Genomic DNA, 23991 nt, shown 5'->3' with positions numbered 1-23991 from the left:
AGTGTGTGTCATTTTATTTTGTTGAATAGGTGACATTTCCTTTGTTGAATGTATGTCCAATTTCTCCAATGAGTGTCCAAATCTGATTCCTTTTCGTTGACTGTGTGTCCAATGAGTATCCTAGATGATGAATGTGTGCCCAGATAAGTGTTATTTTTGTCAAAAGTGTGTCCAACTGTGTGTCTTTTTCGTTGATCGTGTGTCTGTGTGTCTTTTTTCGAATGTTTGTCTACTGTGTGTGTATGTCCTGTTTGTACTGTGTATTTTCTTTTCTTTAAGTGTACGTAGTCAAGTCTGTAGTCAGGACATGACCTGGCCTGTGGGTCTGAGACGCCTAGTTTATACGCCTGACATTGGGACATTACTTAGTTGAAAGTTATTTCAATTATCGAAAAAAACGTCTCATGGTTAGTAAAATATGACCTTTTTGCCTGACATTCTACATAATCATTTTGCAAGGTATGTCAATATCGAAAATAGGTCTCCATGGTAGGCTCAGTGATATCGAGTAATTTTATTTATTTTGTCAGGCAGTTGTATTTTATAGACATTTTTGTAGTTATTATAATTAATAAATAAATATTTTGGAATCTTAGTTATGTTTTCATATCAACCAAGGATAAAACAAAACTATGGTCGATTGAATCAATCATTATATTAATAGGCGATTTTTTGATGATTTTTTAAATTTTTTCCAAATTTCCAGGTTAATAATTACGACTTTCTTAGATGGTGTTCAGGATGGCATCATCAGCTTATTGATGGCTGGTGGATGAAGAATTTGAGTCACTTTGAGGATTTTTCACCATGTTTTATGAAATAAGTTTGGTTTTTAAAATAAACATTTTTACATCGAGAAAGTATCCAACCAAGGACAAGATTTGTTGCTGATTTATTTTAAAAAAGATTTTTGGAAATATTTTTTTGTGGTATTTATAACTTACTAATTTTATATTTTCAATATGGCGGCCAAGATGGCTGACAAGATGTCACGGTAAACATTACTACTGCACTATAGCGGGTAAAAAATTGAGCTATTATGTTAACAGCGCACTCTAATACACGATGTGTCTACTACATGACACTAGCTCTCCTAGTATCGAGTATTGAAAACAAGATGGCGGCAGCGCCCTCTAGCAGTCGGTGTGTTCACTAGCGCTCCCAATAGAAAGTACTGAAAATAAATATGGTGGCTCAGCCTCCAATATTAAATGTTATTAGTCCTTCAAATAAAAAAAAATTACAATTTAGAATATGTGCGAAACAGTGCGACTCAAGGACACTCAAGGACAGCACACTAAAGGAACCAACAGCGGAAACCAAGATGACGGTATCCAAGATGGTGACCTCCAGCAGAACCAAAACAATAGGTGTCACCCAAGATGGCAGCCTCCAGCAAGCTGTGACATCAGAATTGAAAAAAAAAGTGCATTTAGTGTTCGATCCAAGATAGCGTCCTCCAGCAGACGAAAAAGAGATGGTCGTCGTAACGTTATTTAAGATGGCGGACATGAGGTCCTCGCACGACGAGAACTGGTCTGTCCGGGGCAAGCAACCCTGTACCAACCTGGTTGGCGTGCTTGAAGCGCAGCCTCCAGCCGATGACGAGGATGTTGCCCGCCGTGGCCACGACTCCCAGCACCCAGATGCACACTCGCAGCACCAGGTTGGACATGAGGTCCTCGCACGACGAGAACTGCTCTGTCCGGGGCAGGCAACACTGTACCAACCTGGTTGGCGTGCTTGAAGCGCAGCCTCCAGCCGATGACGAGGATGTTGCCCGCCGTGGCCACGACTCCCAGCACCCAGATGCACACTCGCAGCACCAGGTTGGACATGAGGTCCTCGCACGACGAGAACTGGTCTGCCTGGGGCAAGCAACCCTGTACCAACCTGGTTGGCGTGCTTGAAGCGCAGCCTCCAGCCGATGACGAGGATGTTGCCCGCCGTGGTCACGACTCCCAGCACCCAGATGCACACTCGCAGCACCAGGTTGGACATGAGGTCCTCGCACGACGAGAACTGGTCTGCCTAGGGCAAGCAACCCTGTACCAACCTGGTTGGCGTGCTTGAAGCGCAGCCTCCAGCCGATGACGAGGATGTTGCCCGCCGTGGCCACGACTCCCAGCACCCAGATGCACACTCGTAGCACCAGGTTGGACATGAGGTCCTCGCACGACGAGAACTGGTCTGCCTGGGGCAAGCAACCCTGTACCAACCTGGTTGGCGTGCTTGAAGCGCAGCCTCCAGCCGATGACGAGGATATTGCCCGCCGTGGCCACGACTCCCAGCACCCAGATGCACACTCGCAGCACCAGGTTGGACATGAGGTCCTCGCACGACGAGAACTGGTCTGCCTGGGGCAAGCAACCCTGTACCAACCTGGTTGGCGTGCTTGAAGCGCAGCCTCCAGCCGATGACGAGGATGTTGCCCGCCGTGGCCACGACTCCCAGCACCCAGATGCACACTCGTAGCACCAGGTTGGACATGAGGTCCTCGCACGACGAGAACTGGTCTGCCTGGGGCAAGCAACCCTGTACCAACCTGGTTGGCGTGCTTGAAGCGCAGCCTCCAGCCGATGACGAGGATGTTGCCCGCCGTGGCCACGACTCCCAGCACCCAGATGCACACTCGTAGCACCAGGTTGGACATGAGGTCCTCGCACGACGAGAACTGGTCTGCCTGGGGCAAGCAACCCTGTACCAACCTGGTTGGCGTGCTTGAAGCGCAGCCTCCAGCCGATGACGAGGATGTTGCCCGCCGTGGCCACGACTCCCAGCACCCAGATGCACACTCGTAGCACCAGGTTGGACATGAGGTCCTCGCACGACGAGAACTGGTCTGCCTGGGGCAAGCAACCCTGTACCAACCTGGTTGGCGTGCTTGAAGCGCAGCATCCAGCCGATGACGAGGATGTTGCCCACCGTGGCCACGACTCCCAGCACCCAGATGCACACTCGCAGCACCAGGTTGGACATGAGGTCCTCGCACGACGAGAACTGCTCTGTCCGGGGCAGGCAACACTGTACCAACCTGGTTGGCGTGCTTGAAGCGCAGCCTCCAGCCGATGACGAGGATGTTGCCCGCCGTGGCCACGACTCCCAGCACCCAGATGCACACTCGCAGCACCAGGTTGGACATGAGGTCCTCGCAAGACGAGAACTGGTCCGTCCGGGGCAAGCAACCCTGTACCAACCTGGTTGGCGTGCTTGAAGCGCAGCCTCCAGCCGATGACGAGGATGTTGCCCGCCGTGGCCACGACTCCCAGCACCCAGATGCACACTCGCAGCACCAGGTTGGACATGAGGTCCTCGCACGACGAGAACTGGTCTGCCTGGGGCAAGCAACCCTGTACCAACCTGGTTGGCGTGCTTGAAGCGCAGCCTCCAGCCGATGACGAGGATGTTGCCCGCCGTGGCCACGACTCCCAGCACCCAGATGCACACTCGTAGCACCAGGTTGGACATGAGGTCCTCGCACGACGAGAACTGGTCTGCCTGGGGCAAGCAACCCTGTACCAACCTGGTTGGCGTGCTTGAAGCGCAGCCTCCAGCCGATGACGAGGATGTTGCCCGCCGTGGCCACGACTCCCAGCACCCAGATGCACACTCGTAGCACCAGGTTGGACATGAGGTCCTCGCACGACGAGAACTGGTCTGCCTGGGGCAAGCAACCCTGTACCAACCTGGTTGGCGTGCTTGAAGCGCAGCCTCCAGCCGATGACGAGGATGTTGCCCGCCGTGGCCACGACTCCCAGCACCCAGATGCACACTCGCAGCACCAGGTTGGACATGAGGTCCTCGCACGACGAGAACTGGTCTGCCTGGGGCAAGCAACCCTGTACCAACCTGGTTGGCGTGCTTGAAGCGCAGCCTCCAGCCGATGACGAGGATGTTGCCCGCCGTGGCCACGACTCCCAGCACCCAGATGCACACTCGCAGCACCAGGTTGGACATGAGGTCCTCGCACGACGAGAACTGCTCTGTCCGGGGCAAGCAACCCTGTACCAACCTGGTTGGCGTGCTTGAAGCGCAGCCTCCAGCCGATGACGAGGATGTTGCCCACCGTGGCCACGACTCCCAGCACCCAGATGCACACTCGCAGCACCAGGTTGGACATGAGGTCCTCGCACGACGAGAACTGCTCTGTCCGGGGCAGGCAACACTGTACCAACCTGGTTGGCGTGCTTGAAGCGCAGCCTCCAGCCGATGACGAGGATGTTGCCCGCCGTGGCCACGACTCCCAGCACCCAGATGCACACTCGCAGCACCAGGTTGGACATGAGGTCCTCGCACGACGAGAACTGGTCCGTCCGGGGCAAGCAACCCTGTACCAACCTGGTTGGCGTGCTTGAAGCGCAGCCTCCAGCCGATGACGAGGATGTTGCCCGCCGTGGCCACGACTCCCAGCACCCAGATGCACACTCGCAGCACCAGGTTGGACATGAGGTCCTCGCACGACGAGAACTGGTCTGCCTGGGGCAAGCAACCCTGTACCAACCTGGTTGGCGTGCTTGAAGCGCAGCCTCCAGCCGATGACGAGGATGTTGCCCGCCGTGGCCACGACTCCCAGCACCCAGATGCACACTCGTAGCACCAGGTTGGACATGAGGTCCTCGCACGACGAGAACTGGTCTGCCTGGGGCAAGCAACCCTGTACCAACCTGGTTGGCGTGCTTGAAGCGCAGCCTCCAGCCGATGACGAGGATGTTGCCCGCCGTGGCCACGACTCCCAGCACCCAGATGCACACTCGTAGCACCAGGTTGGACATGAGGTCCTCGCACGACGAGAACTGGTCTGCCTGGGGCAAGCAACCCTGTACCAACCTGGTTGGCGTGCTTGAAGCGCAGCCTCCAGCCGATGACGAGGATGTTGCCCGCCGTGGCCACGACTCCCAGCACCCAGATGCACACTCGCAGCACCAGGTTGGACATGAGGTCCTCGCACGACGAGAACTGGTCTGCCTGGGGCAAGCAACCCTGTACCAACCTGGTTGGCGTGCTTGAAGCGCAGCCTCCAGCCGATGACGAGGATGTTGCCCGCCGTGGCCACGACTCCCAGCACCCAGATGCACACTCGTAGCACCAGGTTGGACATGAGGTCCTCGCACGACGAGAACTGCTCTGTCCGGGGCAAGCAACCCTGTACCAACCTGGTTGGCGTGCTTGAAGCGCAGCCTCCAGCCGATGACGAGGATGTTGCCCACCGTGGCCACGACTCCCAGCACCCAGATGCACACTCGTAGCACCAGGTTGGACATGAGGTCCTCGCACGACGAGAACTGATCCGTCCGGGGCAAGCAACCCTGTACCAACCTGGTTGGCGTGCTTGAAGCGCAGCCTCCAGCCGATGACGAGGATGTTGCCCGCCGTGGCCACGACTCCCAGCACCCAGATGCACACTCGCAGCACCAGGTTGGACATGAGGTCCTCGCACGACGAGAACTCGTCAGGCGGGGGCAGACACACCGCCACGTGGCGCGCCAGGCAGCAGAACCGGAACTCGTCCGTCACCCTGCCCCACCACACATTCTGCACTGTACATCACTCTTCTTGGATAGTTTTCATACGATTAAAAACATATGCCAGGGATATTCTTTTCGTCTTCTCTCAATAAAGCAGAAACGATATATTTCAGATAATTAAGTTTTATTGGCCAAATTTTACAGCGCCTTTCGTAAGTTAAATTTTGGACTCAAACTTTCTCTTAGGCTTGCAGTACAGTTTCGTTTTACACATCATTCTCCCTTACTTTTAAGCCTAAAAAGAAGCTTTTATAAAATAGGATGGGAACCATTATGGTAAGTTGGTTGAATTCTTAAAATAACATTTCTGTTTGTATCCTAGTTAGGTCTAACCCAAAAAAAAATTTGAAATACAAAGTTTGATGTACTTACAGTTTTTCCAACGATGATGCACTTCTGAACACGTTACTGCTAATGACTTTGATGGAATTGCTGCTCAAGTCTCTGAGACAAAAGAAAAAGTTATTAACATTTGTGTACGATAATTTATGTAACACGTTAATTTTATTAATAATATTAAACAGAAAGTTTAATTTTTACACAAGCGAATAACCTAAACCATTAAGGTGCAATTCCAGCTACAAGGCAGAAGCCTGATAACAAATTGTGATCATTAAATGTTTCGGTAAATTTTGCAAACAAACAAATTTATCATAAATTTAAGAAAATTAAATTTAGCACCAAATCATAATGCTGAGTATTACTATGGATCCAAAATGTGTATATCAAAATAATTAGTCAAGTATACAAATTTAAAAAAAAATGCGATGGGTGTTAATTATTTAATAAAACATACCAATAATTGGGTATTTAGTATCATGTAATTCTACTTCGTATAAAAGTTTTATAATGCAATTTAAGATTTGTTTATCTCTCAATATATGCAAATATAACATACGCACAAGGACAAAAGCTGCGGAAGCCCGTTCAGCGAGCCATCAGTCAGATATGCTATCTCGTTGTGAGACAAGTCCCTGTAAAATGACAGAAAATACAAATTTTTAATATGACTGATACATACAGGTAAGTTAGATTTTTTTAACTTTAGCAGGGTGAATGGTTTAGAACTAAATTGTTTTAAAAGCCAATTTGACGCGCAAAGTTAAATAAACAGCACGCAAAATCGGTTCGACTCACTGCCAAGTCAATATAATTCCACAATACTCACAAGCCGACGAGACACCGCAAACCAACGAAAGTTCCCTGTGAGACGTTTCTGATTCTTTGATGGCTTAAATCTCTGAAAAAACAGCATTAACAAATTGTAAAATTAACTGCGTGTTTCTAGAAAAATAATTTTGACTCATGATGAGTTTTCTCAGCAATGTTACTTACAAAGTCGTGAGCGAAGACAGTCCGTAAAATGCCATTGGTTCTAGGATCTCTATCTCGTTTCCTTGCAGATGCCTGAAATCAAAATGTTCTGGTGAGCTGTATCAAAAACTAGTAAATAAAGAATTACTTGACATCGTAAGTGGTAAAATAATGTATAAAACTGTACTTCTGATATACTTTTTTTTAAATAACAGGACTAAGCTAATTGGGAAGCTTTGGAAGGATTCGAGCTGGTAAACATATTATAAAACTAAACAACAAGATTACTTATAGAATATGGAAAAGTTGAATGAATTCTCACAGCGGAAATAGCTAAACAACTCAGGGCAAAAACTCGAAGAGGTTCTCGTACAGATGATTATTATTTGGTGCTTACGTCAATGAAATCCTTAAACTTTCCCAAACCTCTTTTCTCTGAAACCTGTAGTCATCCACAGCGCATTCATATAAACTGCCTTTAAGATGACTTTAGTCTGTGCACGAGACTAGTCTCGGATTGGACTTTTGTTCGACAGTAGTACCAGTGGTACCCATTTCCCAACTCTTACTTGTAAGCAATACGTGACGTTTGTTTACGAGCTCTGGAAGCCACTTGCAGTTATTCACAAGCACCGTGGGCAGATATACATTGGACGAACGATAGCACTTTCTAGAGCTGTCAGATTTTGTGGCAAGTCTGCATGGAACATTGTTTAGCCAGTGAAGAAAAAAAACTTAAGCTAATCCCGTTTTATTACACCCCGAGAAACGCACAGGAAATACATATATATACAAGCTGTCCATAAAAGATTGTCCCAGATTCACTGGTATTTGAAAAAAGTTTAATTTAGAATATTTACAACAAATAATGCATAAAATTAAAGTTAAACTAACGTAGTTTTCTCTTCTTCAAATGTTCAATACGTGCATATTTAGTTATATGGCACGCATCCAACCTAAAGTGCAATTATTCCCACACTTTGGTTAACACGTCTGTGACTACGAGGCAAGGGATTTTATGCTTGTTGTCTTGCAGGCGTGTAACTATTTGAATCATGTATGCAGTATTTGACCAGCTATTTATGATTAGAGCCACGACATTCTTATGTGGTTTACTGGGTAGCAATACAGACTTGAAAACCGACTGTTATAATATGAAATTGAAACTGGGAAATTATATATTCTGAATTTACCTACGTTAAAAGAAAAATAATGGTTGGGGTTATGTCAGGGGCCACGGAGTTCAAGAGGTCGGATCATCCGCCTCCCAAGAAGGTGATACGGGTTACATTCCCGGCGGAATGTTTGCAAGAGCGAAGCGTGGCGGACTTTGCCATATGCCTCCGAGTGTTTCTTGCAGTAGTCCAGTCTTCTTTGCATATCGCTTCTCGTCGTCTTCTACACCGCGGTGTAGTCGGAACGTAATTAATTAAACTCAGGGGTATTTTCCCAAGCTTCTCTTTAAAGGACTATTTAGCCAAAAGACTCTTTGAAAAGTGCATCTCGAAGGATATCAGTGATCTTGGTAGACCTGTGTGAAATTACGGGTCGCTTGCGTAATTTCATTAAAACCTTGTGGTCTTCGAAGTCCTATAATTGAGAACAAATGTATCGGTAGCATGTTGCTTAGTCAGATAAATGCTGTCTATAACATATTTTGTCCATCTGTTACTGTATAGATTAACATGAAAGTGTAAAAATTTAAAATTTCTGAATAAAAGTGTACGAAAATTGGGTAAACGCAAAAATATTATTTACTTATTTATTAAGCGCCGGGTAACAGACATATTCAAAAAGAGTCTCGCACTATACAAGTATAAAAAAATACAATCAACATAAATATAGAAAATAAATAAGGAAAAAATATCTAATGTCAGGCGTAGACGCGGATATCCAACAAATCAAACACAAAACATTAAAAAAGTAATATAGTCAAAATAAAATAACAAAAAAATATACTACTAAAAAGATGAACACAAATAAATTCACTATTAAGTTTACATTGAAAATATACATACTCATAAGATATAATCTATGAAAATTAATAATCTATATTACTATAAGTGAATTGAAATCATTTTTATTAGTAACCAGCAACTAAGGCTAAACTAAGGGCTGATGGAGCTATGACGTCAGAGCGACACCCCCCCCCCCCCCTCTACACCCTTGTCGAGAGGCCACTAAATCCCATGAGAACCACTCCACCAAACACCCAGCTGCCTCCCATCACTGATAAACGTATTTATTTATTGATAATCTTGGCTGAGCTAATTGAATTATATTTCTTGGATAAACGCCATTGCAGTTTTGCAATATTTGTCATGAGAAAAATTCATTAATGCAAAATAAAAAAAAACTCACAGTGAACAAGTCAGACAGACAAACCCAACGATGAACCTAAACAGGTAATTTAGACAACAATACGACGACAGCACAGGCGAACACATTCAAAATCGCTGCGTTGTCCAGGTTTTGTTGTCTGTCTGAATGAACCGTTATTGTTTAACTCTCTCGTGGTTGTCAGCCCGTGTTCGTCTGTGCCGCTACAATTTTTTTTTTCATGACTTAAATTCCTTACACGTAAGTTTTTGTGCTGTCTGATGATTTAAGTTTTGAATGTGTTCGTCTGTGCTTATGTGGTTGAGTTGTCAATAAAATCTGTTTCGGTCCATCGTTGGGGTTTATCTGCCTGACGTGAGCTGATTTAGGCTTTATTTCTATTGGTTTATTATTTTAATTTTGACGTGACGTCTAATAAATCGATGAACGCCGGCTGCACGCACGAAAAAGTGTCCCGTTACGCACATTGTCCCGTTACGGTGTGTCCCGTTACGCTCATTGTACGCTTGCGCCGCATCTATCTCTCTTCCACTCGATTGGAACAACCATCGATTTAACTGTTTCGAGGCACATTAAACTTGGAACACTCCCATTAGTTTCCTAGTTTTCCTATCATCGTCCTATCCTTAACAGAATAACACAGATTGGAAGAAGTTAAATAGCAAACATGTATAAAAGTTATAGTTAAAATAATCTCTTCGTTAAAGTAATAAACATATTTGAATTAATGAGTGCAAATAAAAGTAAATTTATAAATTAAATTGTATATTTCATTTCACTCCTTCTTTGTATCCATTCAAAATAGTGATAATTCAATAAAAATTATTCAATTTTATTCATAAAAGTATGCAATCATCTCATCAATGTTTTGTTATGACGTTGTCACGTTTAACCATCGTCCGTAAACCGACTTTACAGACAACCAATATTTTTGTTCTTATTTTGCATTTATAATTTTTTTTTCCCTTGGGCAAGCAGTGCAAAATTGTAATGTCATATGTGGAAGTAAATTGTGTTAAATCAAAATCCTCCGTTGCATGAATCATTTAAATAACGCGGGTCGAGCCAGCATCGAGATGGTTTGGACGCCCTCCCACGGGGAATGACGGCCGATGCCACGTCAGCGGGAAACGCGCCCTCGCCGCGCCAAGAGGTCGGCCGGTACTCACAGCCCCCGGAGGTTAGGCAGCCCGGTGAACGAGCCGTTGAGCAGCGCGTGTATGCGGTTGCGCTGCAGGTTGAGGACGTGCAGGCGCCACAGGTTGCGGAACACCAGCGGCGGCAGGCAGGCGATGCTGTTGTTGCTCAGGTCCCTGCCGGCATTGCATTCATCGCGCGGATCACAGACAATAGATCCAGGTACACTCCCTTTTTTTTTCCTAACCTAACTAAAAACTAAGTGTGTTGGGGAGGGGTCTGGGTTAGGGAGAGGGTTTTTTTCCCTAACCTAACTAATAGGTAAGTGTATTTGGGAGGGGTCTGGGTAGGGAAGACTCTAAGTGCGTCTCAGGCCGAAGCCTATCACGCCTTAGTCATGCTGGGATTAGCCATACAGGGGGAAGGTCGTATGCATCATGTGCTAGGAGGGGATTGGCCAGCCATGGCATCGATTGTTGCCATGACTAACTCCCCTCACTCTTATCACTTGTCTAAACTACAAGTTAAGTTGGGCCCAGGTAAAACCTGCATAGACACAGGGAAAACCCTGGGCACTTTCATGCGGGATGCAAGTTTGCATGCATTAAATGTAGGAAAGTACAGGAGACAGAGGATGGTCTGGATGAAGAGTTGGTCTGAATAGAAAGAGTCTACCATGCGGGGGTTGGGCACTTGGACTCGAGGTCCGCTTTGTTGTCTTCTCCGGGACTGGAATTTAATGGCTAGGGACGCAAGTACCCCTGGCGGTGGAGAGGTTTTTTTCCTAACCTAAATTAAAACTAAGTGTATTTGGGAGGGCGGAGAATAGGTTGCGGATGGTGCAGAGAACTCGTTCCCTCGAGCGGGCTCCACGTGGCGGCGTGTGGCTCAGGTTGAACCCCGCCATGCTGCAGGGATAGGCGGGTCGCGGTGGTAGGGACCCGCCTGCGTCTGACGCCACCCGACTTGCTAGCATCTAGTAAGGGAGTATTTGGGCAGAGGGCAGCACAACGGGGTTTGAGCTAATTTGGAAGTGAAACTTCTATGGAGCCGGTAGGATAACTCATCGGAGCGTTACGGAAATGAAAGGTTCGACGCTAGGGATTGGAACACGATTGTTTTGGAAGGGGAAAGGGGAGAGAGAAAAACAAATAAAGTAAAACGTCAGGCTAACGTAAGACTTTTTTGCGTTGTGAAGTTTCACTTCTAAGGCGCTTAGCGGTCACACATCCTTTTTTTATAAATAAATTTCGAAGAAAAACTGTATATTGAGGCCGTTACCATGGTGCGACTTTCGGAAAATGTTTACATAGGTTTTTCGTTTCGTGGTCCATAGACCAAAAACCATCATCAAATTAAAAATTATATATACATATATATGGATATGATAATTGCAGTAATTTGGCTCAAATCATTTCCAAACTTATAAATAAAATAAAGTAACGGAAAATCTCGCTCGAGTTTGGTAATGTGTAAAATTCCACCTAGGGGGTGAAAATGGGGAAGGTTTTTGAAAAACAGAAATGTCACTATAACTCTCATAACTATATAAATACCGCTATTACGACCATAATCATACAAATATCGCATCCATTTGAACGTATTATCATTCGTAGGAGTAGTACCAAAACGTTCGTCTAAATAAATATTTTATACGATCAACCGTAACTGTAAGTGTTGGAAAAAACACGAATTGGGGGACAAAAAAAATTATAACTACCTTAATAGACACACTACCAAATCTGTACGTATTGTTTATAATAGTAAAAAATTTAATTTACAAATTTTAAGTAAAACATTTTTGATAAAACGAACCATTGCAGCAAGGGGTTGAAAAATAGACGTAAAAGAATAAAAAATTCCGTAACATGTTCACTATTAAATCCTTTCTTATTTACTGTAAAACCTTAAAATATTATCCACAACTTCTGTCCAAATTAATTTTTTATGCGACCAACATTTATAGCAAGGAGTGGAGAAAGGTGTTGGACAAACAAATTAATAACTCATTTACTAGGTACACTATCGAATTTGTTCAAATTATTTGTAAGTCTTCTAATTATAATCCAAAACCATTGTCTGAAAAAATTCTTGATAAAACTAACCATTGCAGCAAAAGGACACAAAAACAGGTTTAGTATTTTTAAAAAAATATAGTTTTTTCCGTACCGTGTGCACTATTAATTCCGTTCCTATTTACTGTAAAATCTTTAAATACTGTCCACAATATTCGTTTGAGATAATATTTTATACAAACAACAATTATAAGAAGAGGTGAATATAAAAGGGTTGAAGGACAAACAAATTCATTTCTCCCTTAGTAGGCTCACTATCACATCCGTTCAAATTATTTTTAAATCTTCTAATTTTTGTCTAATACTTTTGTCAAAATTATTTTTTCATAAAACAAACCATTACACACGGGGATTAGAAAAGGGTAAATTAAAAAAAAATCATAATTCCCGTTCTACATACAACTTTAAAAAGGTTTTTATTTAATGTAAAACCTTAAAAAAATTATCTACAACTTACGTTCGAAAAAAATTTTATACGGCCAACAATTATAGCAAGAGTGGATAAAAACAAGGGTTGAAGGACAAAATAAGTAATAACTAGTAGGCACACTATTTAATCCGTTCGAATTGTTTGTAAACCTTAAAAATATATTTCAAAAACTTTTGCCTAAAATATTTTTGATACAACCTACCATTGCTGCAAAGGGTGGAATAAAAAGAGGTAAAAGAAAAAAAATCATAACAACCTTAGTAAGCACACAATCAAATACGTTCCGATTGTTTATAAATATTATTATTTTTATTTAAAACTTTTGTCTGAAACATTTTTTGATAAGACTAACCAGTCCTGCAAGAGGTTGTAAAAAATGACGTAGTATAAATAATAAATAAGAAAAATTAAAACTTCTGAACCATTTACACTTTTCATTCCGTTCTATATTAAAATTTAAATTACTATCCACAACTTTTGTCTAAAATAATTTAATTTTTAATCGACTAATCATCACTGCAAGGGGTGGAAAAAAAAGGGGCTTGAATAAAATATATAAATAAATATCCAGTACCATGTACACTATTAAATCTGTTATTTATTTTCACATCATTAGTTTGGGCTGAAACTTTTGTCTAAAATATTTTTTTTTATGAAAACAATCATTACTGCAAGGGGTGGAAATAAAAAGGGTTGAAAGAAAAAACAACATATTTTTTAATAGGTTTACTATCAAATACGTTATAGTTTATTGTTAAACTTCTAAAAATTATCTTAAACTATTGGCTGAAACAATTTTTGATGAGACGAACAGTTACAGTATAAAGAGAGGGAGTTGTAATTGAAATATGGCTATACTTCCTTACTATCAAATGTGTTCAAATTTTATATTAAACTTTGTTAATATTATCCTAAGCCTTAGTCCAAAGCTAATTTTTATACGCTGTCTCTTAGTACAAGAGATAAATAAAGGTATTTGACTATCAAATAATTAACTACTTCCTTAGTAGGTGTAATACGAAAAAAATCGTTCTAAACTATTCAATGCTGGATGCATTGAATTAAAAACATTCGAAATATTTTCGCCGCATGGAATATGAAAAAATGTACATTAAGTGCTTAAAATGTTCCAGAAGTTTATAAAAGTTTCCAGAAAAATTCCAGAATAAGTTGGGACTTTGAAATCTACATACGCCTTTAGGTATAGGTATGTTATACCAAAAAGGGATTTTTTTTATTTGGTTCAGTTGTTTAAAGTTTAGTTTTTACAAACGACAAACCAACAAACTCACGTTCTCTTTTTATAATATTAATATTGTGTAATGCATTTTTCTTTCATATACTGGCTTCAAATTTCACCGAACTGTGTTTCTTATCACTTTTTAAGAAATGACTGCTAAGACTGACATAAAAGATACCAAAGATATGAAAGGTGCTCGTGGAGTGAAGATAAGTCACTGAATCCCTCGCAAGATCATAAAGGAAGAAACTATTTTCTTTGTGCAAGATGTAAAGTTTCCCCTTCTCACATAAACACGAAACCATCTTCCCCCGCAATGAATTATTTCTGACTCATCTTAATATTTTTACAGTCCTTCTGTGTAGCAGATCTTAGATGTCATAGTTATAAATGTGGTCACACCTCTGGGACTAATCATAATTTACGTCCGTAAAGTTTTACGTTAAAAACACTTCTTTTTTTATTTAGCATGGCTTATTTAGCCCTTAAGAGCAGGGGCACTAGAATGTTCGTGGAATTTATTTAACTTCTTTATTTTTTTTGTAACAAGAGGTATGTTTTTAACTAGTGTTATTATTTTTAATTTCCGTGATTTATAGTACAACTGAATTTTGTGCCACAATGCTTACTTTTGTAAGTGATAAATAAAATGATAATATTAGCCAGTGGATAATCACAAATAAAAATAAACCGCGTAAAAGGCAAACGTAATTAAAAAGCAAGCACTGTGCCATATTAAAATATGTACCTAAATTTAGGTATTAAAAATGTTTTCAAAGGTCTATTTGGAAGCAGTTATGCAATACGGAACCAACTAAAAAATCACTATTTTTATTTTTTCAGCCATTTTCACAAAAATTAAAAATAAATATTTGCTCTTAAATTATTGCCACATAATTATGCATTATTATATAATTTTTTATTGATTCTTCTGTTAAAATAACTTACAAGTAATATGTATATATACATATATATGCATACATACACTTATTTATCAACCAATCCCTATTTTAACAAACGGCAATTGGTTCCATACTGCAAAACTACATTCATGATTTAACATTCGGCGCAAGGAAGTGACAAGCGTCCACAGACAGGAACGTATGCAGAATTTCATTTCAGGGAGGAATAAAACCACTTTGACCGCTGTTTGTTTTCAATTTCGTTCATTTTGTTGGCGAGAATAGAATTTTTTTTTTATTTCAGTGATGGGGTGTATATATAAACCCCCCTCCCCCCATCAACGGTTCTCGTGTACGCCACTGTGCCCAGAGAAAATAGTAAATATGAAACATTTTACAACGGCAACAACGACAGTCACTTATACCCCCTCCCCTACCGCGGGCAAACTTCTCGTACGCATCGGTATTCCCGGAAGGTAACATGCAGTAGGCCCCTGCAATGCAGAGGCCCGAGAATACCCACAGGCCATTGGTAAACGTCAATCAAAGTCCTAATTGCAGAAAAAAAAAAAAAAAACTTCGGATCGCTGTAATTGGATGCCGACGCGTTCAACGGGTGGCAGTCGAGGTTGCAGTGTTACCGCCACGCGGCGCTAGTGCGCTCAGAGGTGCGTCCCACTACGGGCGGCCAAACCGTACGGTAATTATGGGAACATACGGTAATATAGGTATGTTGACGGGGTACGGTGAGGCTTGCGCGGTAATCGCTAAACATACAGTAATTTTTACATCACCCAAGTATATGGTTTTGCATAACACTTTATGTTTCATATTTCGTATATTTTTCATAATGTAATAAGTAAAACTTAAAGCTGTTATTTACTACTGTTCTAAACTTTGAACTCTTCCTTCATTTGCAGAGATACCTAATGGGATTCTCAGGATGGCCATGCGCAAGTAGAAAAATTGCAATTATCCGTTCTTGAGTTTGGTACGAAAATCTTTAGATGAATCACGAGAGATTTTTACGTTTTCAAACATATCTACCAATATTTGAATCCACATAAATATGATGAAAGTTTAATTGTAAATGTTAAATGTACCTGATAAATATTATTAAATGGTATTCTATTAAATGTTACTTTAGTGTAGTTCAGCAGCGATAGTTTAATGAATTTTTTTCGTATACTTAATTTAATTACTGTTGATAGAAACGTAGTTCTCATGTAGACTAAGTTGTACTTTTGGAAGAAAACAAGATTTTTTTTTTGGTTGGTCACTGACTAACGGCAAATGTTTAGTGGGTGGGAGAAGTGTACGGTAATCGTACGGCAATTATGTGACGTCCCTCCCTCCCCACAACCCAAGTACCAGTTTTACCGTATATGTTTTGAAACCTTGGCTTTGACAGTGCGGGCTTACGGGGCCCCAAGCGGCCGATGTTCCTCATCACTCTCTCGTGTCTCCTCTCGACAATACAACGGTATAAATTACCGTGCACGATATATTGCCTTTCCTCAGCGTGTCAGGCCTGGTTAACAGTGTCAGGCTCAGGCGTGTGTCTACTTAGCGGAGCCAGGGGCGTGTGTGGGGCGTATGTAACCCCCTTGGCTAAATCCTAGCTATCTTTCACTCCCACCAACAAATGGAAGAACTCGACAGCAAACAGCGGGCAACGTGATTCCACCCCCCCTCCCCTCCCTAATCCCCCCTCAACCACTGGCTGGATCGGCTCGCACAGCTCTGCAATACAACACGTCAACAACACATTCACACCGCGGCTCACCCAACAACCTCTATATTGCTCACCAACACGACACAACTGGTGGTGAGCTTCTCCCCCGCGCTGAAACACTAAAACGTAAACACCAGGGAAGGGACAATAAAATGCTCAATTCCTCAAACACCATGAAATACTCAGTATTCGAAGCTTTCGGTATTCGAAGGAAAAATATTCGTGGAAAAATTAAAGTAAATTAAAAAAAAATTAACCCTGATAACTTCTGAAGTTTAAAAATGTAAATTGTTTTTTTTTTCATACCTGTCCTGGTTACCATTCCCCCAAGATAGTGTACTTTTAACATGTAATTATATAAATAAAACTATAATACATATTGATTCTGGAAACTAAAGTTTGTGAAACAAAAAAATTTAAAGGGTTGAATGTTTCGACAAGATAAATAAAAAAATTTACTTTCTTAGAAATCATCGGATCCAAGGGGTGTATTCGAGATACTCTTTGGGAATGCGAATTCAAGATTCGGAATGGAGTGAAATTGGGGGATTCGACTCGTCACTTTCAACACACTGAACAGTAGTATGTATGGCATAGTCCACGCCTCGGCACGCGTGTCCAGTTATTCCACAGAACACGCGACCCCGCCCACCGACTCGAGAGTTCCTAAAGAAGGTTATCCGGAGTGGAGCGCACAAAGCAGAGCTATACGTAAACTACAGTTTCTGGTCTCGCGCACACTACTCGTGCATACCTTAGAGCGGGGGGGGGGGGGGGGGATCGGTGGCGGCCGCTTGTTCAGCTCTGATTGGCGGACAAGACTGGGATGTTTCCCACGGGGAGCCGGGTACTTACAGGTAGAGCAGTCTGTCCAGGTTGATGAAGGAGTCTTCGTGCAGGCTGGAGTTCAGTAGGTTGCTGCCCATGTGACTGAAAGTAGAAACACTTTTTTTTATATCAAAAATACCCTTTTTTTCCAACTTGCATCAAAATAGTTACAAATTATCTATTTACGAAAAAAAAAAGAAACAAAATTCAATTTTTATAATTTGGCACCGGAAAAATTCAAGAGTTCAGTGACCTTCAGGGTAGACTAAACAGTCCTCTGAATGTGTTCTCGGGCAAATAACGCCAGTTCGTTGGCTGCTGACTTGTGAGCCGTATCGACTGGGTTGCCCGTGAGTGGATACTTCTTTGTTTGAGTTTTTGATCAATGGCCTAAACCCCTCTAATTGAACAGTGAGCCAATAACAAAGCAGGTCAACGGTATATGCTTATGCATTTTAAAGGAACTTTTCCGGTCTCTATGTAGAAATAAATTTTAATCCATAATTTTAAGAATTTCATAAGTTTATGTGCATTAATTTCAGATTTGTTATTCACATTCTCTAATACAATTATTTTAATAGTTATAACAATATTTACCTTTTCATTTAAACTTCCTTTTGAAATAATATGTAAATAAACTTCGATGTGTAAAATTAATGTAAACACATTTAAAGTTTTATTTTAAACATTATTGTTTTATGCTTAATGGGATATAAAAAAATTGCTATCAAAACTTAGAATAAATAACCGTGAAAAAAAATTTGAACTGTGATCCACAAAATCGTAAATAATACCATGTTTAGTCACAAGTATACTCAACGTCCTTTGCAAATCTTTATTTGGATGAATATTATTTTTACTCTTATAAATTCACTCAAACAACTAAAAAATTATATTCAGGGTCAGTAAATTTAGGATTATTTTTCATTGAATTCTAGGTTTTCTAAGAACGTCACAAACCATATGTTGTCCTGCTGTGTTGTACAATGTTTACAGAATTTATTTTTAAAAGTTTTTCACCCTGTAATAAAAACTAATGGAGCAATTAATATTGAGCTAGAAATGTATAATTGTTTCATAAACAATAATAATAAGCTTTAAAATTTTTTTTAAATTATAATATTTGCGATTATTAAAGAAAATGCTATACTTTAAAAAACTTACATTGTCCGTTTCTCTTGCCGTTTACTGAAATTGAAACATTCAACTAAGAAAGTGGTTTTCCAAAATAAAAATAAAAATAAAATAGTCCATGAAGTAAAATAAAAATAACTCTTCAGCACTAGTAGAACTGTAAGGAACGACATCCCACCTAATTTTCCATCTCGACAGCAAAACTTTTTTTTTGTTGTATCAAAGTTTAACGTTAGTAGTATGTAAATGACGGACCTGGGACAGGGTCCAGGGTGTGGTGTCTGTGGTGTTTTCCGCCATCTTGGATTGTGACGTCACGGCGGCCATCTTGGATGTTTGTGACCTTGACCTTTGACCTTGACCTTGACATTTGACCTTCAAAATGTGTCAAAATCCGCCAAAATTGGGCAAAATTTGCCCAAAATTCCTCAAAAATCGTCAAAATTCCCATTTACGTGGGAAAAAATTCCGCCAAAAAATCTCAAAAAATTCCTCAATTCAAAAATTAGGATTTCGAAAATCCTCAAAAGTCATTTTGTCTTAGAAAGAACCCAAATTCCTAAAAGAGGCTTAAGCATCCTTGTTTACAGCCTCCGATAAGCCTCTTACGTCATCTAGGATTATGACCGCCATCTTGGATTATGTCGTCACCGTTGCAGTTTCCGTTACGTCCGCCATCTTGAAAATCTTTATTTATTATCCGATTTTAAGGAAATTTTTTTTTAAAAATTATAAAAAAATTAAAATAATAAAATTTTAATAAAATACTTATAAAAAATATACTTTTACGAAACGGAGTTCGGAGTCCTCGGTTCGAACCCGACGAGTGCAAAAAAAAATTAAAAATGGTGACAGGCTCCTTCCTTAATGGTGGCTGCAGGCAGACTGACTCCCACCACTTTTCTTAAAGCATATATATCGTCACATAGTATGACGTCATGTACGCCATCTTGAAATTTGGACGCCATCTTGAAAATCTTTATTTATTATCCGATTTTAATGAAAAAAATTCCAAAATTCATCAAAAAATTAACGTATTTGAATTCTGTTTGATTATATCTATGTACGTCCTTGGTTAGATTCCCGGCGAGAGTAAACGGTCGATCCTTCCTCCATGAAAGCTACCTAGACTGATCTACCACCACCAGTACCAAGGTATATATCATCAACTGGTATGACATCATGTCCGCCATCTTGTCTTCATCCGCTGGAGACCACCATCTTGTTTTCGTCTGATAGAGTGTGCCGATACCATGTAGTATAATTATCTGTTCACGATACTTTTGTCCTCAACTGTTGACATTGAACTTTGACCTTGAACTTTGACCTTGACCTTGAACTTTGACCTTGAAATTTGACTTTGTCCTTGAAATTTGACTTTGTCCTTGTCGACCATCTAGGATTCGACATTTTATGTTCAGTACATGCTACCAGGAGCTACCACCTGCTGAAGTACTCCATCTTGTGTGTACTTGTATTATAGAGTACATTTCCATCTGGATAATTTTATTCTAACCCGCTACAGTGCAGTAATCATTTATTACCGAGGTGCCCCCCCGCCATCTTGAAATTCGGCCGCCATCTTGAAATCATGTAATAATGTAGCTATAAAAGCGGGAAAAAATCCAAAATTCATAAAAAAATCACTCATTATCTTACATATTGATTCGATCCGCTCCAGTCCTTGGTTCGATCCCTGAATGATGCAAAACATTTAATTTTAAATAAAAAATAATAATTTCAATAAACCATGTTCAAAATTCTTAAAGAGAGTAGTATAGTTTGGCCAGTCCGGAAACAGGCCTCAGGCGGTGGATTGAAGATTGTCGTCCGCCATCTTGGATTTGTGACGTCACGGCGGCAAAAATTCCTCAAAATTCCTCAAAAATGACTCAAAATGACTCAAAATTTCCCGTTTTAAGAAAAAATTTCCCGTTTTCGAGGGAAAAATTCCCGTTTCGAGGGAAAATTTCCCGATTTAGTCCTTAAAAATCCCAACGGCTAGAAATGTCCTGATAGAGGCTTAAGCATCCTTAACTCAAGCCTCAGTTAAGCCTCTATCAGGATGTGACCTTGACCTTTGACCTTGACCCCGACGGCCATCTTGGATCCACCATCTTGGATGACGTCATTTCGTTTTCTCGAACATTCCGGCATTGTGTTATCCGCCATTTTGAATTATGATGTCACCATTGCAATTTCCGTTACGGCCGCCATCTTTAAATTTATTATCCGATTTTAATGAAAAAAATTTTAAAATTATAAAAAAATTAAATAATATTTTTAATAAAAAATATTTAAAAAAAACATTTACGACACGGAGCTCGGAGTCCTCGGTTCGAACCCGACGAGTGCAAAAAAATTAAAAATGATGACCGATCCTTCCCTCACAGTGGACGCAGGCATACTGACTCCCACCACTTTTTTTTTCAAAGCATATATATCGTCAGGTAGTATGATGTCATGTCCGCCATCTTGTCTTCGATGCTGGAAGCCATCATCATTGTATCGTCGGCTAGAGTGCGTCGATGACATGTTAGTTTAATTCGTATCCGCTAGAGTGCAGTTATAATTTATTACTGTGACACCCGCCATCTTCTGGCTTGTAGCCTACTAGAACTCTATCTTTGCTCAGCAATGATAAGTTTACAAGCTAGCAGAATCTATTTATGTATTTTTTGTTTTTATTTTAAATTTTTTTATTAATTTTTTTTATTTCTAAATATTTTTTTTCTGTAATTTTATGATATCAAAGAAAACATGTGTCGTTTTTCTCCGTGTGCTCCTGATTATTCTTGCCAATATTATGATGGTTTTCTCCGTGTGCTCCTGATAATTCTTATATATATTTTGATGGTTAATCCGTGTGCTTGTGATCATTCCTGTGGTTTCGGTCAAAGGTCAAAGTCACACCCATCTAAGATGGCAGCCGTGACGTCGCAATCCAAGATGGCGGACCGTGAGAAATCTGAGAAGCACTAGCAGGAAGGACGAACTTCCTTCTCCTTGAAGACTATCGATGCCATTCTTCTTATGCGATCGATAGTGAACAAACCGCATCCCGCATAAAATAAATAAATATTATTTTACCTGCAAGCAAAACGTGACGTCATCTGATGTTGAAAAGTGGAACTGCTTGCAGCAAGTACCTTTGCATGAAATAAATTAACTCTCACCACTGAATAGTGCTATTGTAGTCAGTTAGAGACATAAAGTTTCGTAGCCATGCGGCCAATTAGTCATGCATTCTCGTAACCATGCGTTCTGGAAGCTTCGTAGTCCTATAGCCTCGCGATGACGTAACCTTGAAGACTTGCAATCGCATAGTCTCGTAACCTCATGGCTCGTAGTCTCGTAGTCATGATGTATTGGAGCCTCGTAGACTTGAAGCTACGTAAGCAAGTAGCTTTGTAATCTTATAACATAATGCTGATGGTGTAGATGTAGCACAAGAGAAAATTCCATCGAAGACAGATGTGTCAATTGGAGCCTTGTAGACGAGTAGCTTCGTAGTCAAGAACTCATGCAGACTTGTATTCCTGTATCCACGCAGTCACGTAAACTCGTTTTCTAGAGGCTTCGTAGCTCTATAGCCTCGCAGTCTCGTAAACATGAAGATTCGTAGTCACGTAATTTCGTAACCTTATGGCTCGAAGTCGCGTAGTCCTGTATCCTCGCAGTCACGTAAACCTGTGTACTAGAGGCTTCGTAGCTCTGTAGCCTCGCAGTCTCGTAAACTTGAAGATTCGTAGTCACGTAGTCTCGTAACCTCATGGCTCGTAGTCGCGTAGCCTGGATGTCTTGGGACCTCGTAGAATTGTAGCCTCGCAGTCTCGTAACCATGCGTTCTAGAAGCTTCGTAGTCCTATAGCCTCGCGATCATGTAACCTAGAAGACTCGCAATCGCGTAGACTCGTAACCTCATTGATCGTAGTCTCGCAGTCATGATGCATTGGAGGCTTGTAGACTTGAAGCTACGTAAGCAAGAGGCCTTGTAATCTTATAACATAATGCTGATGGAGCAGTTGGAGCAAAAGAGAAAATTCCGTCGAAGACAGATGCGGTAACTGGAGTCATGTAGACGAGTACCTTCGTAGTCAAGTACTCTTGCAGACTTGTAGTCCTGTATCCTCGCAGTCATGTAAACCTGTGTACTAGAAACTTCGTAGCTCTGTAGCCTCGCAAGCCATGTATAACTCGTAACCAGCTAGATCATTTTAGACTCGTAGCCATGTGGTCTCATAGTCTCTTAGACTCGTAGAATTCTAGCCAAATATATATATTTGGAGTTGGTGAGACAAAAGACAGTTGTTGGAGCCAATGACTGTAGGAGCCAATGACTGTAGGAGCCAATGACTGTAGGAGCCAATGACAGATGGAGTCACTAGACTGATGGAATCAATAGACTGATGGAATCAATGAATAATGGAGCCAATGAATATTGGAGCCAATGAATATTGGAGCCAATGACAAATGTGCGGCCTTTTTGATGATGGTGCTGCCTTTTCGTTGTCGGTGCTTCCAAATGCGCTGCCTTTTCGTTGTCGGTGCTTCCAAATGTGCTGCCTTTTCGTTGTCGGTGCTTCCAAATGTGCTGCCTTTTCGTTGTCGGTGCTTCCAAATGTGCTGCCGTTTCGTTGTCGGTGCTTCCAAATGTGCTGCCTTTTCGTTGTCGGTGCTTCCAAATGTGCTGCCTTTTCGTTGTCGGTGCTTCCAAATGTGCTGCCTTTTCGTTGTCGGTGCTTCCAAATGTGCTGCCTTTTCGTTGTCGGTGCTTCCAAATGTGCTGCCTTTTCGTTGTCGGTGCTTCCAAATGTGCTGCCGTTTCGTTGTCGGTGCTTCCAAATGTGCTGCCGTTTCGTTGTCGGTGCTTCCAAATGTGCTGCCGTTTCGTTGTCGGTGCTTCCAAATGTGCTGCCGTTTCGTTGTCGGTGCTTCCAAATGTGCTGCCGTTTCGTTGTCGGTGCTTCCAAATGTGCTGCCGTTTCGTTGTCGGTGCTTCCAAATGTGCTGCCGTTTCGTTGTCGGTGCTTCCAAATGTGCTGCCGTTTCGTTGTCGGTGCTTCCAAATGTGCTGCCTTTTCGTTGTCGGTGCTTCCAAATGTGCTGCCGTTTCGTTGTCGGTGCTTCCAAATGTGCTGCCTTTTCGTTGTCGGTGCTTCCAAATGTGCTGCCATTTCGTTGTCGGTGCTTCCAAATGTGCTGTCTTTTCGTTGCCGGTGCTTCCAAATGTGCTGCCGTTTCGTTGCCGGTGCTTCCAAATGTGCTGCCGTTTCGTTGTCGGTGCTTCCAAATGTGCTGCCTTTTCGTTGATGGTCCTTCTATTTTAAT

The 23991-nt window shown here is 41.7% G+C and overlaps 1 protein-coding gene across 1 annotated transcript in view; it reads right to left on the bottom strand.

The window, feature by feature from the left end:
• Positions 1 to 23991, bottom strand: part of LOC134541804 (G-protein coupled receptor GRL101-like) — a 192567-nt gene that overhangs the window by 37094 nt on the left and 131482 nt on the right. Inside the window, exons 14-20 of the mRNA XM_063385496.1 lie at positions 17554 to 17628; positions 10349 to 10492; positions 6861 to 6932; positions 6694 to 6765; positions 6428 to 6499; positions 5898 to 5969; positions 5317 to 5515 (exon numbers count right to left, since the gene is read on the bottom strand). Of these exons, the coding sequence (XP_063241566.1) occupies positions 5317 to 5515; positions 5898 to 5969; positions 6428 to 6499; positions 6694 to 6765; positions 6861 to 6932; positions 10349 to 10492; positions 17554 to 17628 (706 nt within the window). The remainder of the gene's footprint in view (positions 1 to 5316; positions 5516 to 5897; positions 5970 to 6427; positions 6500 to 6693; positions 6766 to 6860; positions 6933 to 10348; positions 10493 to 17553; positions 17629 to 23991) is intronic.

This window comes from Bacillus rossius (genome assembly GCF_032445375.1).
Source record: "Bacillus rossius redtenbacheri isolate Brsri chromosome 4 unlocalized genomic scaffold, Brsri_v3 Brsri_v3_scf4_2, whole genome shotgun sequence".
NCBI lineage: Eukaryota > Metazoa > Arthropoda > Insecta > Phasmatodea > Bacillidae > Bacillus > Bacillus rossius.
This window is presented reverse-complemented; position numbering and strand designations above follow the sequence as displayed.